Source organism: Tribolium castaneum, chromosome 1 (assembly GCF_031307605.1).
Source record: "Tribolium castaneum strain GA2 chromosome 1, icTriCast1.1, whole genome shotgun sequence".
Taxonomy (NCBI): domain Eukaryota; kingdom Metazoa; phylum Arthropoda; class Insecta; order Coleoptera; family Tenebrionidae; genus Tribolium; species Tribolium castaneum.
The window spans coordinates 7141801-7159331 of NC_087394.1; the positions used below are offsets into that span (position 1 = coordinate 7141801).

Sequence of the window (17531 nt, forward strand, 5' to 3'; positions counted from 1 at the left end):
ATAAACATTACGTGAATTAAATTAATTAAAGAAATAATTAATTAAATTATTAATAGACCTTACATTAGAACTGTGTTTTTAGACAAGCTCGAAAAATTTTTGTAATGAGCTAATGGGCTCGGAACGCAAGTTTAATAATTTAAAAAAAACACAGCTTCAAAAACGATATTATTAAATGAAAAGTCATTTTAGAGCATAATCTTTTATAAAAAAAATGTCGTAGTAGAGTGCAATTTAAAACATATTTTTTTTAATAACTCGAAAACTAAAAGGAATTACTTACAAAAAATATTGTTCTTGAAAAATGATCACCTTTTTAAATCAGTTTTTTCGTAATGTACACAATTTAATAACTTATTTAAAAAAAACACAGCTTCAAAAACGATATTATTAAATGGAAAGACAATTTAGAGCATAATCTTTTATAAAAAAAAATGCTTTAGTAGAGTGCAATTTAAAACATATTAATATTATATAAATATTATATATATTATAAAAATATTGTTCTCAAAAAATGATCACATTTTTAAATTAGTTTTTTCGTAATGTAGGTACACAGTTTAATAATTTCTTTAAAAAAAAAACATAGTTTCAAAAACAATATTATTAACTTAAAAGTCATTTTAAGAGCATAACCTTTTATAAAAAAAACTGACGTAGAAGAGTGCAATTTGAAACATATTTTTTTAATGAGTCGAAAACTAAAAGGAATTAGTTACGAAAAATATTGTCCTTGAAAAATGACTACATTTTTAAATTAGTTTTTTCGTAATGTATACAGTTTAATAATTTATTAAAAAAAACACAGCTTCAAAAAGGATATTATTAAATGAAAAGTCATTTTTGAGCATAATTTCAGCATACTACAGCATAATGCTGTAGTAGAGTGCAATTTGAAACATATTTTTTTTAATAACACAAAAACCAAAAGGAATTAGTTACGAAAAATACTGTTCTTGGAAAATGATCACATTTTTAAATTAGTTTTTTCGTAATGTACACTGTTTAATAATTTATTAAAAAAAACACAGCTTTAAACGATAATATTAAATAAAAAGTCCTTTTAGAGCACAACCTTTTATCAAAAAAAATTGCCGTAGTAGAGTGCAATTTGAAACATATTTTTTTTAATAACTCGAAAACTAAAACGAAAAATATTATTCTTGAATAATGATCACATTTTTAAATTAGTTCTTTGGTGAGGTACACAGTTGAGGCACAAAAGACTTAGTGCCACTTTTGCCCATTTCTCATTTATCTTTCAAAATTTAATTGCCTGACTATTTAGTTTGATTTAAAAAATTTATCAAAATTTACACGAGTTATAAATCACCTGTGTTCTTAATAAATCTTGTAATTTTATTTACCAGAAAATGTACGGAAACAAACTTAAGGAGTTAATGTTTTTTGCAAGAAAAATTTATCGGAGATTAACAGTAATTGTTTCAGTTTATTAATTTTCCACTCTCCACTTATAGAATCTTTTAGTTTATCAACCTTTTCGATTCAAAGTGTTTCAGTTTCCAGGTGTCCTAATTTTTCAGTTTTTCAGCGCCTTTCACTTTCAGAGAATTCCTCAGTTTCTGTTTCGGCTTGTCATACATTTAGTGTCTAAGTATTTCAATTTTAGTCTCTCATTCTTAGTTTTTTATACTTCTGTTTCCTGTTTTTCTGAAATTCGAAGTCTAGTCTTTCAACTTCTCAGTGTTTTAGTTTTTTGATTATTCAGTCTTTCAAGATCTAGCTACACCAAATTTATTCATTTTTTTAATTTAATACTCTTCACATTTTTTTGTTTTTATTTTTTAAGTCACTTTTCTCCATATTTCAGTTTCTTAGTTACTTACTTTCTCAATCTTTAACTTTTTGGTTATTGAGTCTGTCAACCTTACAACTTCGCAATGTTTTAGTTTTTTAATTACTCAGTTTTTCAGTGCCTTACCTACCCTGGATTTCAATAACCTAAATTCTAATGATTTTAAATTAGTCTTCCTCTTTTCAGTTCTTCTGGTTCTTCAGTCTTTCATCTGTGGTTTAGTTTTTTAATTACACAATCTCTTAAATTCCCAGCATTTCAATCGGCCAGTTCATACTTTTTTAGTTTCCAACTTTTTAGTTTTTATCTTTTTCATCCTTCCAATCTTTTAAATTCTGAATGTTTTTAGTTTTTTTACTATATGTTTCTGTCTCTAGCCTCTCTCAGTTTTTGCTGTCTTAACTACTAGTCTTTTAAAATTTCAGAATTTCAGTTTTTCAATCTCTAAAGTCTCTCAGGATTCTCAGTTTCCGTTCTAAGTCTTAAATTTTTTTTTCAGTTTTTATTGTTTTGCTTTCTTTGAGTTCTCAAATCTCACTATTCCATTTCTTTAGTCCCTAGAGTCTCATTATTTCAATGGTCTAGGTTCATAATCATAATTCCTAAAAAAGTCGCTAGCTCTTCAGATCAAAATTTTTCTAATTCTCTTATTCTTTCTATTACTGCCCTAAGCTACATAGAATGTAATTTTTTCAAATTATTGATTTTTTAATTTTTAGTTTAAAGTTTTCTATTCTTTAAGTATCTAATTCCTCAGTTCTTCCATCTCTCAGTTTTCTAATTTCTCAGTCTTTTAATACTTGTGTCTCAAGATTTTCGTTTTTAATTCTCTCAGTTTTTCACCTTTTTTAGTATCAAATTTGGCTTTCAATGTCGGTTTGTCAATTAACAGAAAGTTCAACTTTTTAGGTTTTTAGTTTCCCGTCGACTTTCTTATTTTCTTACCATATCAGCCTCTCAGCCTCCCAGTTTCTTAGTTTCTCAGTCTTCCGCTAGTATGTTCTGAATTTTCTTAGTCTCATCCTTTTAATTTTCCAATATCTTACTAGACAATAAAAAAATCTGTTTATTATAATAAATAAAATCAATTAATAAAAAAAATAAAAAACTGTTTATTATAATAAACAGATTTTTTATTGTCTAATTTTTTCTGCTTACTTCTAATGCTTTTCAATCTTTAATTAAGTTGCTCAGTGTTTCAGTTTCTCAGTCCTTGTCGTTTTTCAGTTCCCAATTTTTTTAGCCTTTCAGCTTTTCCGTTTTTCTTGGTCTTACAGCTCCACAGTATTTTTAAATTTAGTAGGTTTTCCACTTTTCATTTCTTTTTCAGTTCTAGTTTTTTAATTTTTAGTTTCTTTGTTCCTCAGATTTCTTCTTCCGATTTTCAAGTCTTAACTTCCTTAGCCTTATTCTTTTAACCTTTCAGTGTCTTAAATACACAATTTTTTTTAATTACCAGCTTCTTAGTTTTTTGTTCCTTGAAGCCCATACTTTCTCAGAGCTTCAGTTTTTCAGTCTTTTAATTTTCTGGTTTCCCATTATTTCAGCTTTTCAGGTCGTAAAATTTTGAATCTATAATAATAATGATAATAATAATGTTTATTAATGTTTAAAGTCTACACTGGTCATAACACAAGTCAATAAGAGGGCTTACCAAGAACATAAATGACATAAAATACAATCATCATACATAATATATATATATATATATATATATATATATATATACAAAGTTAATACATAAAATCACATTTAAAATCATTAAAATACTCATCATATGAGTAAAAAGCTTTTTTACAGAGGTATCTTTTTATAACCTTTTTAAATTTATTTGTCTTTAGCTTAGCAATATCATCAGGCAACGCATTAAAAAATTTTATTCCTAGGTTTCCGGTGCCGTTTTCGGAGCTTTTTAAGCGAATACTGTGTAGGCAAATTTTATCTCTGTGACGTGTACTATATTCGTGAATGTAACTATGTGATTTAAAATTCTCTATGTTAGATTTTATATAATTTAAACACTGATAAATATACATACAAAGAACAGTAAGTATATTAAAATTCCTGAAAACATATTTGCAGTCTTCTCTATATTTTAGACCTCCTACTATACGGATAGCTCGACGTTCTAATCTGAAAATTGTAGAAATGGAAGCAGAATGACCCCATACTAATAGTCCATAACTGATGTGACACTGGCATAATGAATAAAATGCAGTTTTTAGAGTTTCAGGAGGAACTTGATCTTTTAAATTGCGAAGTGCAAAAATACCACTACAAAGTAATTTTGCAACCTTTTCTGAATGTGTATTAAACCTCAATGAGGAGTCAAGAAAGATTCCTAAAAATTTTGTAGATCCTTCCACAAAATCTATTTTTTTCTTTAATGAAAAAACCAATGTATTTGTTTTATTTTTGTTTAATGTTAATTTATTGGATTCGAACCAAGACAAAACCTTTGACTGTGCATCATCTACGATTTTTAACGCTGTAGAAAGATTTTCGTTTTTTTCCATTAGAGTTGTATCATCTGCAAAATGTATACTTTTATTTTCCATATATGAAGAAAAATCATTTATATAATAATAAAAAGAAGTGGCCCAAGTACAGAGCCTTGGGGCACTCCTAATTCAACACGATTTTTGCCTGAGTCAATTCCTTTGTGTCTTACAAGCTGTGATCTGTTGCTTAAAAATGATGGTATCATTTTACATCTCATCTTACCAGTCAATCAATTATTTAATATCAAAACTACACGTAAAGTCAGTACATTAATTTGTCCTTCCAAATTTCAGTTCTAGAGTTTTTTCTTCATCCGTTCTGTTGTCTCTTAGTTTCTCAGTCTTCTAGTTTATAAATGCAAGAGTCTCTTAGTTTCTTCTTTCTTTTTTATTTTCCAGACTCTCAGTTTTTTATTATTAAATTTATTTCTAGTTTTTAATTATTAATTAATAATTCCTACTCTACTAAAGTTTAGTATTTAGTTTAATTTTACACTATTTTTACACTATTTTACACTATTTTTAGACTAATGTCTACGCCTACAGTTCTTTTCAACTCTACGTCCGTTTTATGAATTTTACCGTCAAAACTGTTATAATTGCATATTTCCGTAACCAAACCTCCACCAATAACATTTTTTTCTTTATTTAGACGAGAAAATAATAACACTTTGCGTTAATATTTTTTTTATTCTACAACTCCCCAACATCTAACATTACTTACCACTGGAAGCATCGCATCACTGAACCCTTCAATAACAGGATCCAGCACCTTCCCCTTGATGAACCTCTGCTGCGAATACATCAAGAACTCGGTGACTAAATCACACGTCCTCTCATCCGCCGTTAGTCTAAACCCGGTATCGCAAGCACACCGGAACCCTAAACTTCCCCCCGTGTTAGTTATGATGCACATGTGATGACAAGCGCCGTTGTTGTGACCGCAGGGGTTACTTGCATACGGCTGGGTCAAGCCATGTACGGCTTTAACTGCCTTCGGATCTCTGATATCCTGCATACGGTAGATGGACTGAATGCTCGAGCTGTCGTACTTATCCACGGACATAACTCCCTGTTTCGTGCCATCAGTCCAGTAAACCCGGCTTTCGAATAACGCCAAACGGGCCGGACTTGGCACCGATTGGCCCCTAACCACCAGAAAGCGTCGCTGGCCGTTGTAGTCCACCGTTTCGATGTAGTCGAGCAAGGAGTCGCACCAGAAGACGCGCTTGGCGATGATGTCCACGGCGATGCCGGAGGCTTTGTATGCCGCTTCGGAGACGATGGCGTGCGCGTTGGTGCCGTCCATGTTAGCACGAAGAACCTAAGATTATTAGATAAGAAAAGTTCCTAGTTTATGAACTTAGAAAACCAAAAGCCCTACCTGGGAGCTGTCGGCCACGAAGAGGTAGCCCACGGTGGGGTCGAGGGCCAGGTCAGCGGGGTTGGTGAGGTTTGAGCCGAGGACGATGGCGTGCCATCGAGCTGAAGGGAGTTCAAAGACATCGACTTTTTGGCCGACGGAATCAGCGACATAGAGCTTGTTACCGACCCAATCGACGGCGATGGCAACAGGAAGCCACATGCCTGGGAGAGCTACGTCGATGTCGGTGATGGTTGTAATGCCGTTTGAAGACATTTTTAGTTGTTGCGAGTGGATCTAAAAAGTGAAACGTTTGTTATTTTGGCGGTCAAATTTTTTTATTATACATATACGAATTGTCTAAGAATTTATGACGTGTTTCTTCTTAAGTTTTATGCACCAATCGGAGTTAAAATCGCATTTTTTTGTAATATTTGGTTAGAAAGAAAGTTTTGGCCTTTTTATGTTTAGATGGTAATCAAAAAGAGCTTCAAAATAGATTGTAATATTCCTTCTCAGTGTCATAAAAATTGCAACACCAAGAAGGAATAGGAATTTTTTGATAAAACTTGGCACAAATGTTAGACTATTAGCAGGTATTAAACGATTAAAATTTGAACGTTTTTAGTCCAGTGGTAAAGAAGTTTATAACACTCAAACTCTTCTACCAGCAACTGCTGTTCTTCCAATTTTTTGCTTTTCTGACAATTTTTAAGGCTTCAGGGTACCGAAGCGATTGTTGAGAATTGGTGTACTACAAGTTGCATACTTTTTTTAGACCTGTTTTCAGTGACAGCTGTCAATCATCGGATAGGCATCCGCCTTCGCCTCGGGGTGTCTTGTCCCTTCTCATAAAATGCAAATAATGTAAACAAACTGACTTCCACTATCGCCCACGATAGTTTCTCTTATTTCAGAGATTCAAGCAACATACAGTGAAAAATACGTTTTTTATTTTGTTAAAAAAATTTGATACTAAAGAATAATAAAATACTAGCATAGTTTTGTAAAAAATAATACACCATTACACCATTTATTTATTGGGTTTTATGTTTTAATTAACCGAATTCTGTTCGCTATATTATGTGTCATGTGCATTTCTAATTGGATCACTTGCATTGAAAAAATATAAAATAAAAAAATTAATTGGTGAAACATTATTGTTCTTTCAGAAAACAGTTTAACTTTAAAAAAGTTACTAGGAATGTCTCATTAAAATGATGAAAACTTCTTTAAACCCGCTTTTTCGTCTGATAATTTTATCCAGGTAATAAATTCTGAAAAATACATTGTTGTAAAAATTTATTGTAACTATACCCAGTAATAATTATAGTACAAATAACGTATCAAGAGATTGTAAGATCCAGTCTTAGGGATATAATTTGTTTACGTTACGCCTAGTAAAATAAATGATACTTTTATAATTATGTATTATTTTAGAATTTAGGAATTATTTCTCGTTTTTTTATTAAATTTATACAATTTTTCTATAACTAGCTTGCGAAGATATAGCTGCGTTACTTTTACATTATATAAATTTCGTGTATTTCTTTAAAATATAAGTAAACATTGCTAAAGATCGGGTACCTGAAACTGAAATCACATGTAAACAGACTTGTATTTAGTGGAGGGTTTAGGGTGGTGGTTGGTACTTATATATAATCAAAACATATAGTTCTACAACTTCTTTACTCTTTGAGTCTTTGCAGAGTGCTGGTCACTTTCTTGCCCCACAGTGTTTTGTAATAAGTGGTAATTTTTAAACAGTGGTATTTGTAGTTTTTAATTTGTTACTTTGCAGAATATCAATTTTATCTATTTCTTTTTATTTAATTATTTGTTGCGACTGCTGGTTGGTAAGTGTATTTCCTAATTTGTTATTATATCACTTGTAAATAGTTGAAATCTTTGTATATTTAAAATTATGGGTAATAATAGTAAACTAAGTTTTTCAAAAAAAAAGAAAAAGTCGAAAACAAATAATGCGTAATTTTTGGAAAAAAAAGTGTTTTTTTTCAAATTCGTCTAGTTTTAAGTGTTATGAAAACGAAAATATGCCTAGAGTACGACAAAAAGAATTACCATTAATTAAACAAACTTTAACGAAGCACAATTTTTGAGAAACGAATAGGTGTTTTTTTTTTGAGAAATCGCTATTTGTTTGAAGAATAATCCAAGTACCATTATGCAGTGGTATCAGTCATTGATTGGAGAAGGTTCAGAACAAAGCAGAAGAGGAAGCAAACTTAAAAAAAAAACAAATGAAGCCAAAAATGGTCATTTTCGGATTATGGCAATAATTTCAGAAATTTCTTGTACTTGAGTTGTTTCTTGTACTTGGTTGAGTTTAAAGGTCGTCGTACTTCACTTCTGACTGTTTCAAGTTTAGATAGGCGTTTTTGTCCATTTCTCCCATACCAAACAAACAAAATGAAACAGTCCAAATGACCACTTTCGATAGTAAACAGTCCAAAGTGATAAAAAACGACCTTCAAACCCACCAACTGGGCAAAAATTTGTCTTGTAATTAAATTATAGCCATACTCCGAAAACAACCATTTGTTTTTTTTAGGTATGCTTTCTTTTTCACGCTGTCCAGGACCTTCTCCAGTCTATAACTAATAATTGCTCAATGATACTTCGATTTCTATCCAAACGGCTAACAATTTCTCTAAATGAAAAACCCCTAATTCTAGTCCAAAAATCATGCCTCTTTCAAAACTGCTTAAATTGTTAGTAATTTGGGTTTTGTCGTTTCCAGGCCTAACTGCGCTTTTAGAACACTTAAACCTAAACGAATTAAAAAAAGAACACATAAAAAATAGTCAGATAAGCAAAAAATTTAAAGAACAAAATTTTCTGATAAAAGAACTTAAATGTTAAAAACTCCCTTACCACTTGTTTAAAATTCTTAAAAATTTGATCATTTATTACTCGCTAACAGTCGCTAACAGTGCCAAGTTTCGTCAAAAAATTCTAATTCCTTCTTGGTGTTGCAATTTTTATGACATTGAGTATAAGATATGTTATACATCTTTTGAAAGCTCATTTTTCACGTTTAGATTACTGTTCGTCTTGTAAAAACTTTTGATAATATAAATGCGCTATGGCAAATAATCGAGAAAAAAGCCAGTTTTTATGAGTTCGTTCAGAGGCATAATGAATAGCAACTCGTAACTTAAATGTCACATTAGATAGGAACTCTAGACGAAACCAACTGCAGATGTTGATACAGAAATTCCCTGAAGGTAGTTATTCCAAGATTTCACCTAAAAAAGCACTAGAATTGTGCATTGGGAGCTATTTTTACGAGACTAAACATCGGATGTTTTTTTACTAAACTCGACTACGTACGACAAAATCTAATTGGACAAGAAGTCAACCCAGTTAGAATTTTCTTCTGTTAGGACTACGAAAAATCACGAAATTTACATCAACATCGAGCAAAACTGGACAAGTTGGGCTTATATTGCACCACCAGACCACCACTTCAGCAGACCATTGCTGTTTTTTGCAAACATAAACCGGCAGCGTTTATAATCGAGAAATTGAAATTTTGTATTCTCGTTGGTAAAGGTTGGTAAAAAATAATGGCAAATAAATAAATAAGAATCAATTAAAAAAGTTATTTTTATTTTTGTTTGTAAAAAATCTAAAAAAGAAAAACAACAATATTTTACGAATTCACCAATATTTTCATTTTGCTACTAGTTAAAAGAGATTACAGTGATTTTATTTTAGAATAATAAATAATAATATTAAAAAAATAATAAATAAGTCACTGTAGTTGAGATAATTTTTCACAAAACCAAGTCTACTTTATTTAACTCAATTGGCAGCCAGTAAAATTCGCAGGATGTTTAATCGGCAACTTCAAAATATTTTGAGAAGTAGGTTTTTAACATAAGAGAAAATAGTATCATGTTCCACTCGATTCGGAGCAAAAATTCACCACTGTTAAATAAATACAACAACTCAATTTATGTAAGACAATTTTACAAAATTAAGAGTGTTATAATATCCTAGTAGTTCCTTAGTTTTTGTTTATTTGCTTTAAGTCTCTTAGTTTCTTATAGTTTCAAATTCTGTCAGTGGTTAGTTTCTTAACGTTTTAGTTTTTCAGGCTTTCAACTTATTAGCTTCTTGTTAGTGTTTCAGTCCTTCAGTCTTTTGTTTTCTTAAGGCAGGTTTATCAAAGACGTAAATCAAAGCACATGATGGAACCGATAAGATTTATCTAGCGGTAAGTCGTTCCACAAACTGGAAATTAAACCTCTAGTATTTAAGTTTTTCCGCTTATAAGATTCTCAATTATTAGATTTTTAGTCCATCACTGTCTAATTAGCTAAATAAAACATCAGTTTTTCATCAATCTACTCGTGCTATTCAGTAGAAAATCTCAGTATTTGAGCTTTTCAGTTTCAAAGACTCACAAACTTCCAGTCGTTCAATATTTTAGATGTTTAGAGTGTCGGTTTTAATTTGATTTCCTTCTCCACTTTCCAGTTGCATAATACTGTAGTTTCTCAGTCTATTAGTTTCTTAATTTTTTAGTATTCCAGTCTCCCAGTTTTTAAATTTCTCAGTATTTTGAACTTTTAGTTTCTTTCTTAGTATTCCAGCTTCTCAGTCTCTTAGTTCATTCACTTTTAAAGCTTCTAGTTCCTAAGTTACTCAGTTTCTTATCTGTATCTCAGTTTCCAAGTTTTTATAGTCTCAGTGTTTCAGTTTTTTAGTCCTCTAGCTTCTTCAAGAGTTTCAGTTTTAAGTCTTTTAGTTTATTAGTTTCTCACTATTTTCAGATTTTCAATCATTTAGTTTCAAATATTTCAATTTTTCAGTCCTTATTTAAATTATCTAATATTCCCAATTTCTCCCAATTTCATATAGTTTCTCGGTATTTGAGCCTTTCAGTATTTTTCTTTCGTAGTGTTATAGATTCCCAGATTTTGTCTTGGTTTCTCAGTATTCGTAATCACATTTTTTAATTATTTAGTTTCACATAATTTAAGTCTCCTAGTATCTAAATTTCTCGGCTTTTAAAAATTTTTTTCTTAAAGTTCCGGTTTCTCAGTCGCTTAATTTCTTAGAGTTGAAGTTATTTAGTCCCCAAGTTTTTCAGCTTCTAAATTTAAGAAACTTCCAGTCGCTCAATATCTTAGTGTCGGTTTTAATTTGATTTCCTTCTCCACTTTCCAGTCCCATAGTTCTTTAGTTTCTCAGTCTTAATTTTTTAGTATTCCAATCTCCCAGTTTCTAAATTTCTCAGTGTTTTAAACTTTCAGTTTCTTTCTTAGTATTCCAGCTTCTCAGTCTCTTAGTTCATTCATTTTTTAATCTTTAAGTTCCTAAGTTGCTCAGTTTCTCACCTGTGTCTCAGTTTCCAAGTTTTTATAGTCTCAGTCTTTCAGTTTAGTTTCTCACAATTTTCAGAGTTTCAATCATTTATTTTTACATAATTTCAGTCTATCAGTTTCTTATTTAAATTATCTAATATTTCAGTCTCCCAGTTTTATATAGTTTCTCGGTATTTGAGTCGTTCATTATTTTTCTTTCGTAGTATTATAAATTCCCAGTTTTTAGTCTTGGTTTCTCAGTATTCGTAATCACATTTTTTTATTATTTAGTTTCACATATCAGTATCTAGTAACTAAATTTCTCGGCGTTTTCGACTTTCAACATTTTTTTTCTTAATGTTCCGGTTTTTCAGTCACTTAATTTCTTAGGGTTGAAGTTATTTGGTTCCAAAGTTTTACAGTTTCTAAGTTTAAGAAACTTCTAGTCGTTCAATATCTTAAACGTTTAGAGTGTCGGTTTTAATTTGATTTCCTTCTCCACTTTCCAGTTGCATAGTTCTGTAGTTTCTCAGTCTTTTAGTTTTTTCTTAATTTTTTAGTATTCCAGTCTCCCAGTTTCTTTCTTAGTGTTCCAACTTCTCAGTCTCGTAGTTCATTCATTTTTTAATCTTTTAGTTCCTAAGTTGCTCAGTTTCTCACCTGTGTCTCAATTTCCAAGTTTTTATAGTCTACGTCGTTCAGTTTTTAAGTCCTCTAGCTTCTTCAAATGTTTCAGTTTTAATTCTTTCAGTTTATTAGTTTCTCACTATTTTCCAATTTCCAATCATTTAGTTTTACATAATTTCAGTCTTTCAGTCCCTTATTTAAATTATCTAATATTTCAGTCCCCCAGTTTCATATAGTTTCTCGGTATTTGAGTCTTTCAGTATTTTTTTCCGAAGTATTATAGATTCCCAGTTTTTAGTCTTGGTTTCTCAGCATTCGTAATTACATTTTTTAATTATTTAGTTTCACATAATTTACGTATCTAGTATCTAAATTTCTCAGCGTTTTCGGCTTTCAATATTTTGAAGTTATTTAGTTCCCAAAATTTTCAGCTTTTGAGTCCACAAGTACTATAGTTGCTTATTTATTACAATGTGAGTATGTTTCTACATTTCAATTCTATGAGATTTAAAGTTTCTCCGTAGTCCAGTATCTTGATTTCTCAAAATTTCACTTTCTGATTATTTTCTTATTCGAGCATTTGGTATCACAAAATAAATACAAGATTTTCACTAAATACGAGAATAATTCCTTACGAATTTTATCACTTCAACAAAATTTATTATCATTCACTAAATTAGTAGTTATTCAACAACAAAAAATAGATAAATTTTAATCCAAAAAAGCGTAATTTCAGTTTTACTGTGTGCTATGTGTCTTTGTTATATCTGCAATTTTCACACACTATTTGAGCGTCATGTAAACACAATCTATTTGATTGTAAATTCTATTTGAAAAACAAAACTAATTAAACGTAATGTTTTGCTAAACAAGTATTGATTTTTGCATACTATTTCTCGACACATTACAAAAAATATTATAAAAAAAACACACACATTTTAATGAGTTGTTGTACAAAAGCAAACTGTTTGCAAATTTAATATCTATCACACAATACACAATTTCATTTTTCAACGACCGAAGGCGGATATGAAAGTTTTATATTATTTATTTCCGTCTTATTGAAATGTCACAGACGAATTAAATTATTTGATATGAAACGCAACAGTTTAAAAATACAAAATTAGTTTTTTATTTGATTTTCTCCACACAATTAATTGCAGCCATTATCAGGGTTAAGTTTTTGTGTGTAAAATGTAATGAAGTAACACTTGGTAAGTTTACCACAACTTGCGGAATAATTAATTAAACCGCGTCTCCAAAAGGCCATTTTTCACAAAAACGCATTAATAATTTACTCAAAGACCCTCTCGTGTGAAATACAACCACTTAACAAGCCCACAAAACTCGAAAATGTGACTCGGTAGTCGTCCAGTCAATAATTCATTTATCGCTCGTAAAATTCATTTCGCTAAGTTTTATACCCCAGATGGTCGCATCTAGAGTTCCTTTATTGGGAGAGTTGGGACACTGAACGTCAAACCGAGCCAATTTTGTATTATGTGGATAAGGTATATATTTCTATCCTTTTTTATTAAAATTTTTGTTAGTAACTTATGTCAGAGGTTTATGTCGAAAATAATTTCAAAGTTATAATTCGGAAATAAAATTAACTAGACGCCCTCTGGTGATGACTTTTGAACTATGTCGAAAACAGTAAAGAAATTTTCGTAATGCCACATTTAACTGACATTTAATGAATTGTTCAACAATTTTGCGTGTATAGTGTTAATTACTTACAATAGAAAGAATTACTTTAAAAGTACGTGGTGGTAAATACTAGCGTTGACTTTGGTTCTGTAGTTTTTCGTGGTTTAAAGTGTTTATTGTTGGAACTTGAAAGTGGATAAAAAGTGAAAAATATTTAAATTTTGATTACAAAGTGTTATCAAACAGTTGTCTAATTAAAGATTATAAGTAATGGATCACAGCGAACACAAAGTTTGGCTCAAGAAACCAATAAATTAGTGAAGTGTTACGAATTTTAGGTTAGAATTTTCCACTGAAAAAATCATGAAATGCTGCGGTAAATCTACAAAACTACAATAAAGATTAACAACTGCTGATACATTTAAACGTAAATTATGCCAAAAGGTAGGCTTTTCAATGTCTTTGTAATAATTTTCCAATAAAGAAAGTGAACCAAACAGTCATTCGTTATTCGTGTTTTCCTCGTCATCTCTCATTTGTCAACATACGTTTCTTGCATCAAAGATGCAATAATCATTCCGCATAGGCAATGTAATAATTGTGAAGCCCCAAAATTCGTACAACGCTCAAAATATCCGAATAAACATTTTCCCGCCATTTATGGTTACTGTTTTCGACCTAGCTCAGTGGCGCCCCCAACGGTAATTTTACTTCCGAATTTTTGTCAAATACATAAAATGACATAATTTTACGTCAAATTTAACCAGGGACGTAGAAAACGTAGAAATTTTGGGATTGCTATTTAAAAAAAGAAAATAATTGAATACCTACCAATATTAATGTTCACATTTCTGAAATTTTTCGATATTTATTTCAATATTAAATACATAACTTAAAACATACTTCAATGCTAAAAATGTTTTTCTTTCAGTCACAATTTTTAGTTAAACATCTCGTCCCAAAAATTGGTCATCAAGGACCCTTCATATTCCCTGTCGTTTTTTTAAATTTTCTAAAAAATGATATTAAAGGTGTTCTCGTATAAAAAACGTAACAAAATCGTGAATTCCCAATAACATTATAATTTGAAACAGAATCTAAAGTTCACGTAGATGCTAAAGGCGACCAAGCAGTGACATTTTCAACTTTCCTAAAAATTAGTACCAATTTTGGGTTCAAGTACCTACGTATTTTATAAATGCATAGACAAATTCCCAAAATCTCATAGATTTTGTACATAACATTATTTAGACAATCCACTTTTCCAAATGCTTGTTAATAATAAACGTAAAACTTGGCAGGAAAGGTTCAATTTCTCTCTCTTTCATCGCTGATTACCATTTCTTAATGTTAAGGAAAAAATGTTTGTGATGAACAGTTTAGACGTAAAATTCTTGTTCCTACAAAGAAGTCTCTGTTAAAATTTGGAGTTTATATAAAAAAAAACAGTGAATTGACGACGACTGCGAGTCTAAACCATTTCTAAACACAGTTAGTCGACGAAAAATGGAAACATTTTTTGACAAATTTGTTTGGCTTTTCGCCAAATTTCAAGTGTAACACTAATAATTTCTATCCCAATTTGTTTTTTAACACATTCCAACCGACGTAAATAAAACAAAATTTCGAAAATTGACATTCAGTGTCCCAACTCTCCCAACATAGGAACTTATATTTCTATCCTTTTTTATTAAAATTTTTGTTAGTAACATGTCAGAGGTTTATGTCGAAAATAATTTCAAAGTTATAATTTTTGTCAAATACATAAAATGACATAATTTTACGTCAAATTTAACCAGGGACGTAGAAAACGTAGAAATTTTGGAATTGCTATTTAAAAAAAGAAAATAATTGAATACCTACCAATATTAATGTTCACATTTCTGAAATTTTTCCATATTTATTTTAATATTAAACACATAACTTAAAACATACTTTAATGCTAAAAATGCTTTTCTTTCAGTCACAATTTTTAGTTAAACATCTCGTCCCAAAAATTGGTCATCAAGAACTCTTCATATTTCCTGTCGTTTTTTTAAATTTCCCAAAAAATTATATTGATGGTCTTTTCGTGTGAAAAACGTAAAAAAATCGTGAACTCCAATAACTTTATAATTTGAAACAGAATCTAAAGTTCACGTAGATGCTAAAGGCGGCCAAGCAGCGACAAGTTCAACTTTCCTAAAAATTAGAACCAATTTTGGGTTCAAGTACCTACGTATTTTGTAAATGCATAGACAAATTCCCAAAATCTCATAGATTTTGTACATAACATTATTTAGACAATCCACTTTTCCAAATGCTTGTTAATAATAAACGTAAAACTTGTCAGGAAAGGTTCCATTTCTCTTTCTTTCATCGCTGATTACCATTTCTTAATGTTAAGGAAAAAATGTTTGTGATGAAGAGTTAAGACGTAAAATTCTTGTACTTACAAAGAAATCTCTTTTAAAATTTGGAGTTCATATAAAAAAAACAGTGAATTGACGACGACTGCCAGTCTAAACCATTTCTAAACACAGTTAGTCGACGAAAAATGGAAACTTTTTTATAGGAACTCTAGTCGCATCAGCGTGCGACTAACGACGTAAAACTCACCCGTTTGGTCTTAGTGTCCGACCAAAAGAGCATATTTTTGTTGTAATGGAAATCTAATCCACTGGCACCGGTTGTATTCGCAATGACTTGCACATCCTGTCCAGTCGGACTCATCCGAAAAATGGCCTTGTCGTGGACGAAATACAGCATCATCGAGCTGGCGTTTAGGGCATTACACTTGTTTTTGTCCTTGAGGGCGTACCCGGGGGCACAGGAGCACTTGTAGCCGCCGTCCGAGTTGGTGCAGATTTGGTCGCAGAAGCCCCATTCCAGGCACTCGTCTCTGTCGACGCACGTGCGGTTGTCGGGGGCCAACTTGCGGCCGTCTGGACAGTAGCAGGAGCCCCCAGTCAGAGAGGCCTGGCATTTGTATTCGCACCCCAGTGAAGGACATGATAATTTCGCTGGAAGGAAATTAATTGATTATTTTTTGCAAGGACACGCACTTGGGAGAATAAAATCAGTAAATGTCATTTAGTTTTGCCTTTTTCAGGCGTTTTACCTTAGAATCTCACAGAAATCAGCTAGAAATCACCGCAATTACGCAGTTTACGATTGAAAAAAAAAGTTGCAAAAAATCTCTTTCGTAATAAAAAGTATGGCTGATTTTAGTGACCAACCTAACTTCAACTAACAAAATGTCCCCAAAACGCTAACTAAATTTATTTAATCAGGCATCTGAGGCATTATCAGCATCACAATCAACAAGCTTTCGAGAACAAGCTTGACGCTGTGCTGAATTTAATTTTTTAGTTTCAAAAGTTAAGCCAATTTGTGTGACCAACCTAACAGAAAAAAAATCCCAAAACAATTTTCAAAAATTAAAAAAATGTTAATTAATTATTTTAATAATTATTATGACGTGTTATGACGCAACCATACCGTAAATTTTCACTTGCATAATCAATCAAATAAAGGGACACTGTAGTTTGGTGAAGTTTTGCATTTTTGGAACGTTTAAAACATTATGATTGAGATAAAAACTCAGTTTTCATAAAATTTTCTTAAACTTTGTTAAAAAATTATTTTTATTTTACCATGCTTACGTTATCTTGCACGCTTTTCATGCAAAAAAGTGTTTTTCTTTAGCTGTTCAGCTTCTGCTAATTATTGTATTTCATTAATTTTCAAAACTTTTTCCCTGTCTGTATAAAAAAAAGTGCTACGTAAATATGAAATTTTAAGAAACAATTAAAACAAAACTAAATGAAAAACGCTGTAAATAAATAATTCAAAATTTCAGAAATGCAATTATACAGCAAAATTTCGTAAAAAATTATCGAAAAAAAACTCGGATGCTAAAAATTCAGTTTTCGCGAGTTTGAAAAATTCACAAAAATGAGTCAAAAATTTTCGAAAAAAAAAAACTCGAATGCTAAAAACTCAGTTTTCGCGAGTTTGAAAAATCACAAAATGAGTCAAAAACACTATAATTTTGGAGGATATTTTGAAAATTTGCTTCCAGAAACACAATTATTTTACAAAATTATAATAAAATAAAGCAAAAAAATTGTCAAATATTAGAGCGAAGATGCTTTTCCAGCAGACAATCGATTATTTTAGGAAATTTCTTCAAACACTAATACTGAAAAAACTGGAGTGAAAATGGTGTTAGTTTTCCATTTTTTTGAAGCGCTTAA

The 17531-nt window shown here is 30.7% G+C and overlaps 1 protein-coding gene across 2 annotated transcripts in view; it reads right to left on the reverse strand.

Moving 5' to 3' along the window:
* The window catches only part of mgl (Megalin), a 182343-nt gene that overhangs the window by 92698 nt on the left and 72114 nt on the right, over positions 1–17531 (reverse strand). The window contains exons 1-4 of one of the 2 annotated variants that reach the window (XM_064357679.1): positions 16394–16504; positions 15892–16295; positions 5702–5977; positions 5042–5641 (exon numbers count right to left, since the gene is read on the reverse strand). In XM_064357679.1, coding sequence (XP_064213749.1) covers positions 5042–5641; positions 5702–5977; positions 15892–16044 — 1029 coding nt within the window. In that variant the 5' untranslated portion in view covers positions 16045–16295; positions 16394–16504. Of the gene's footprint in view, positions 1–5041; positions 5642–5701; positions 5978–15891; positions 16296–16393; positions 16505–17531 lie in introns of those variants that run through there. The other variant, XM_064357677.1, reaches the window with a different exon arrangement.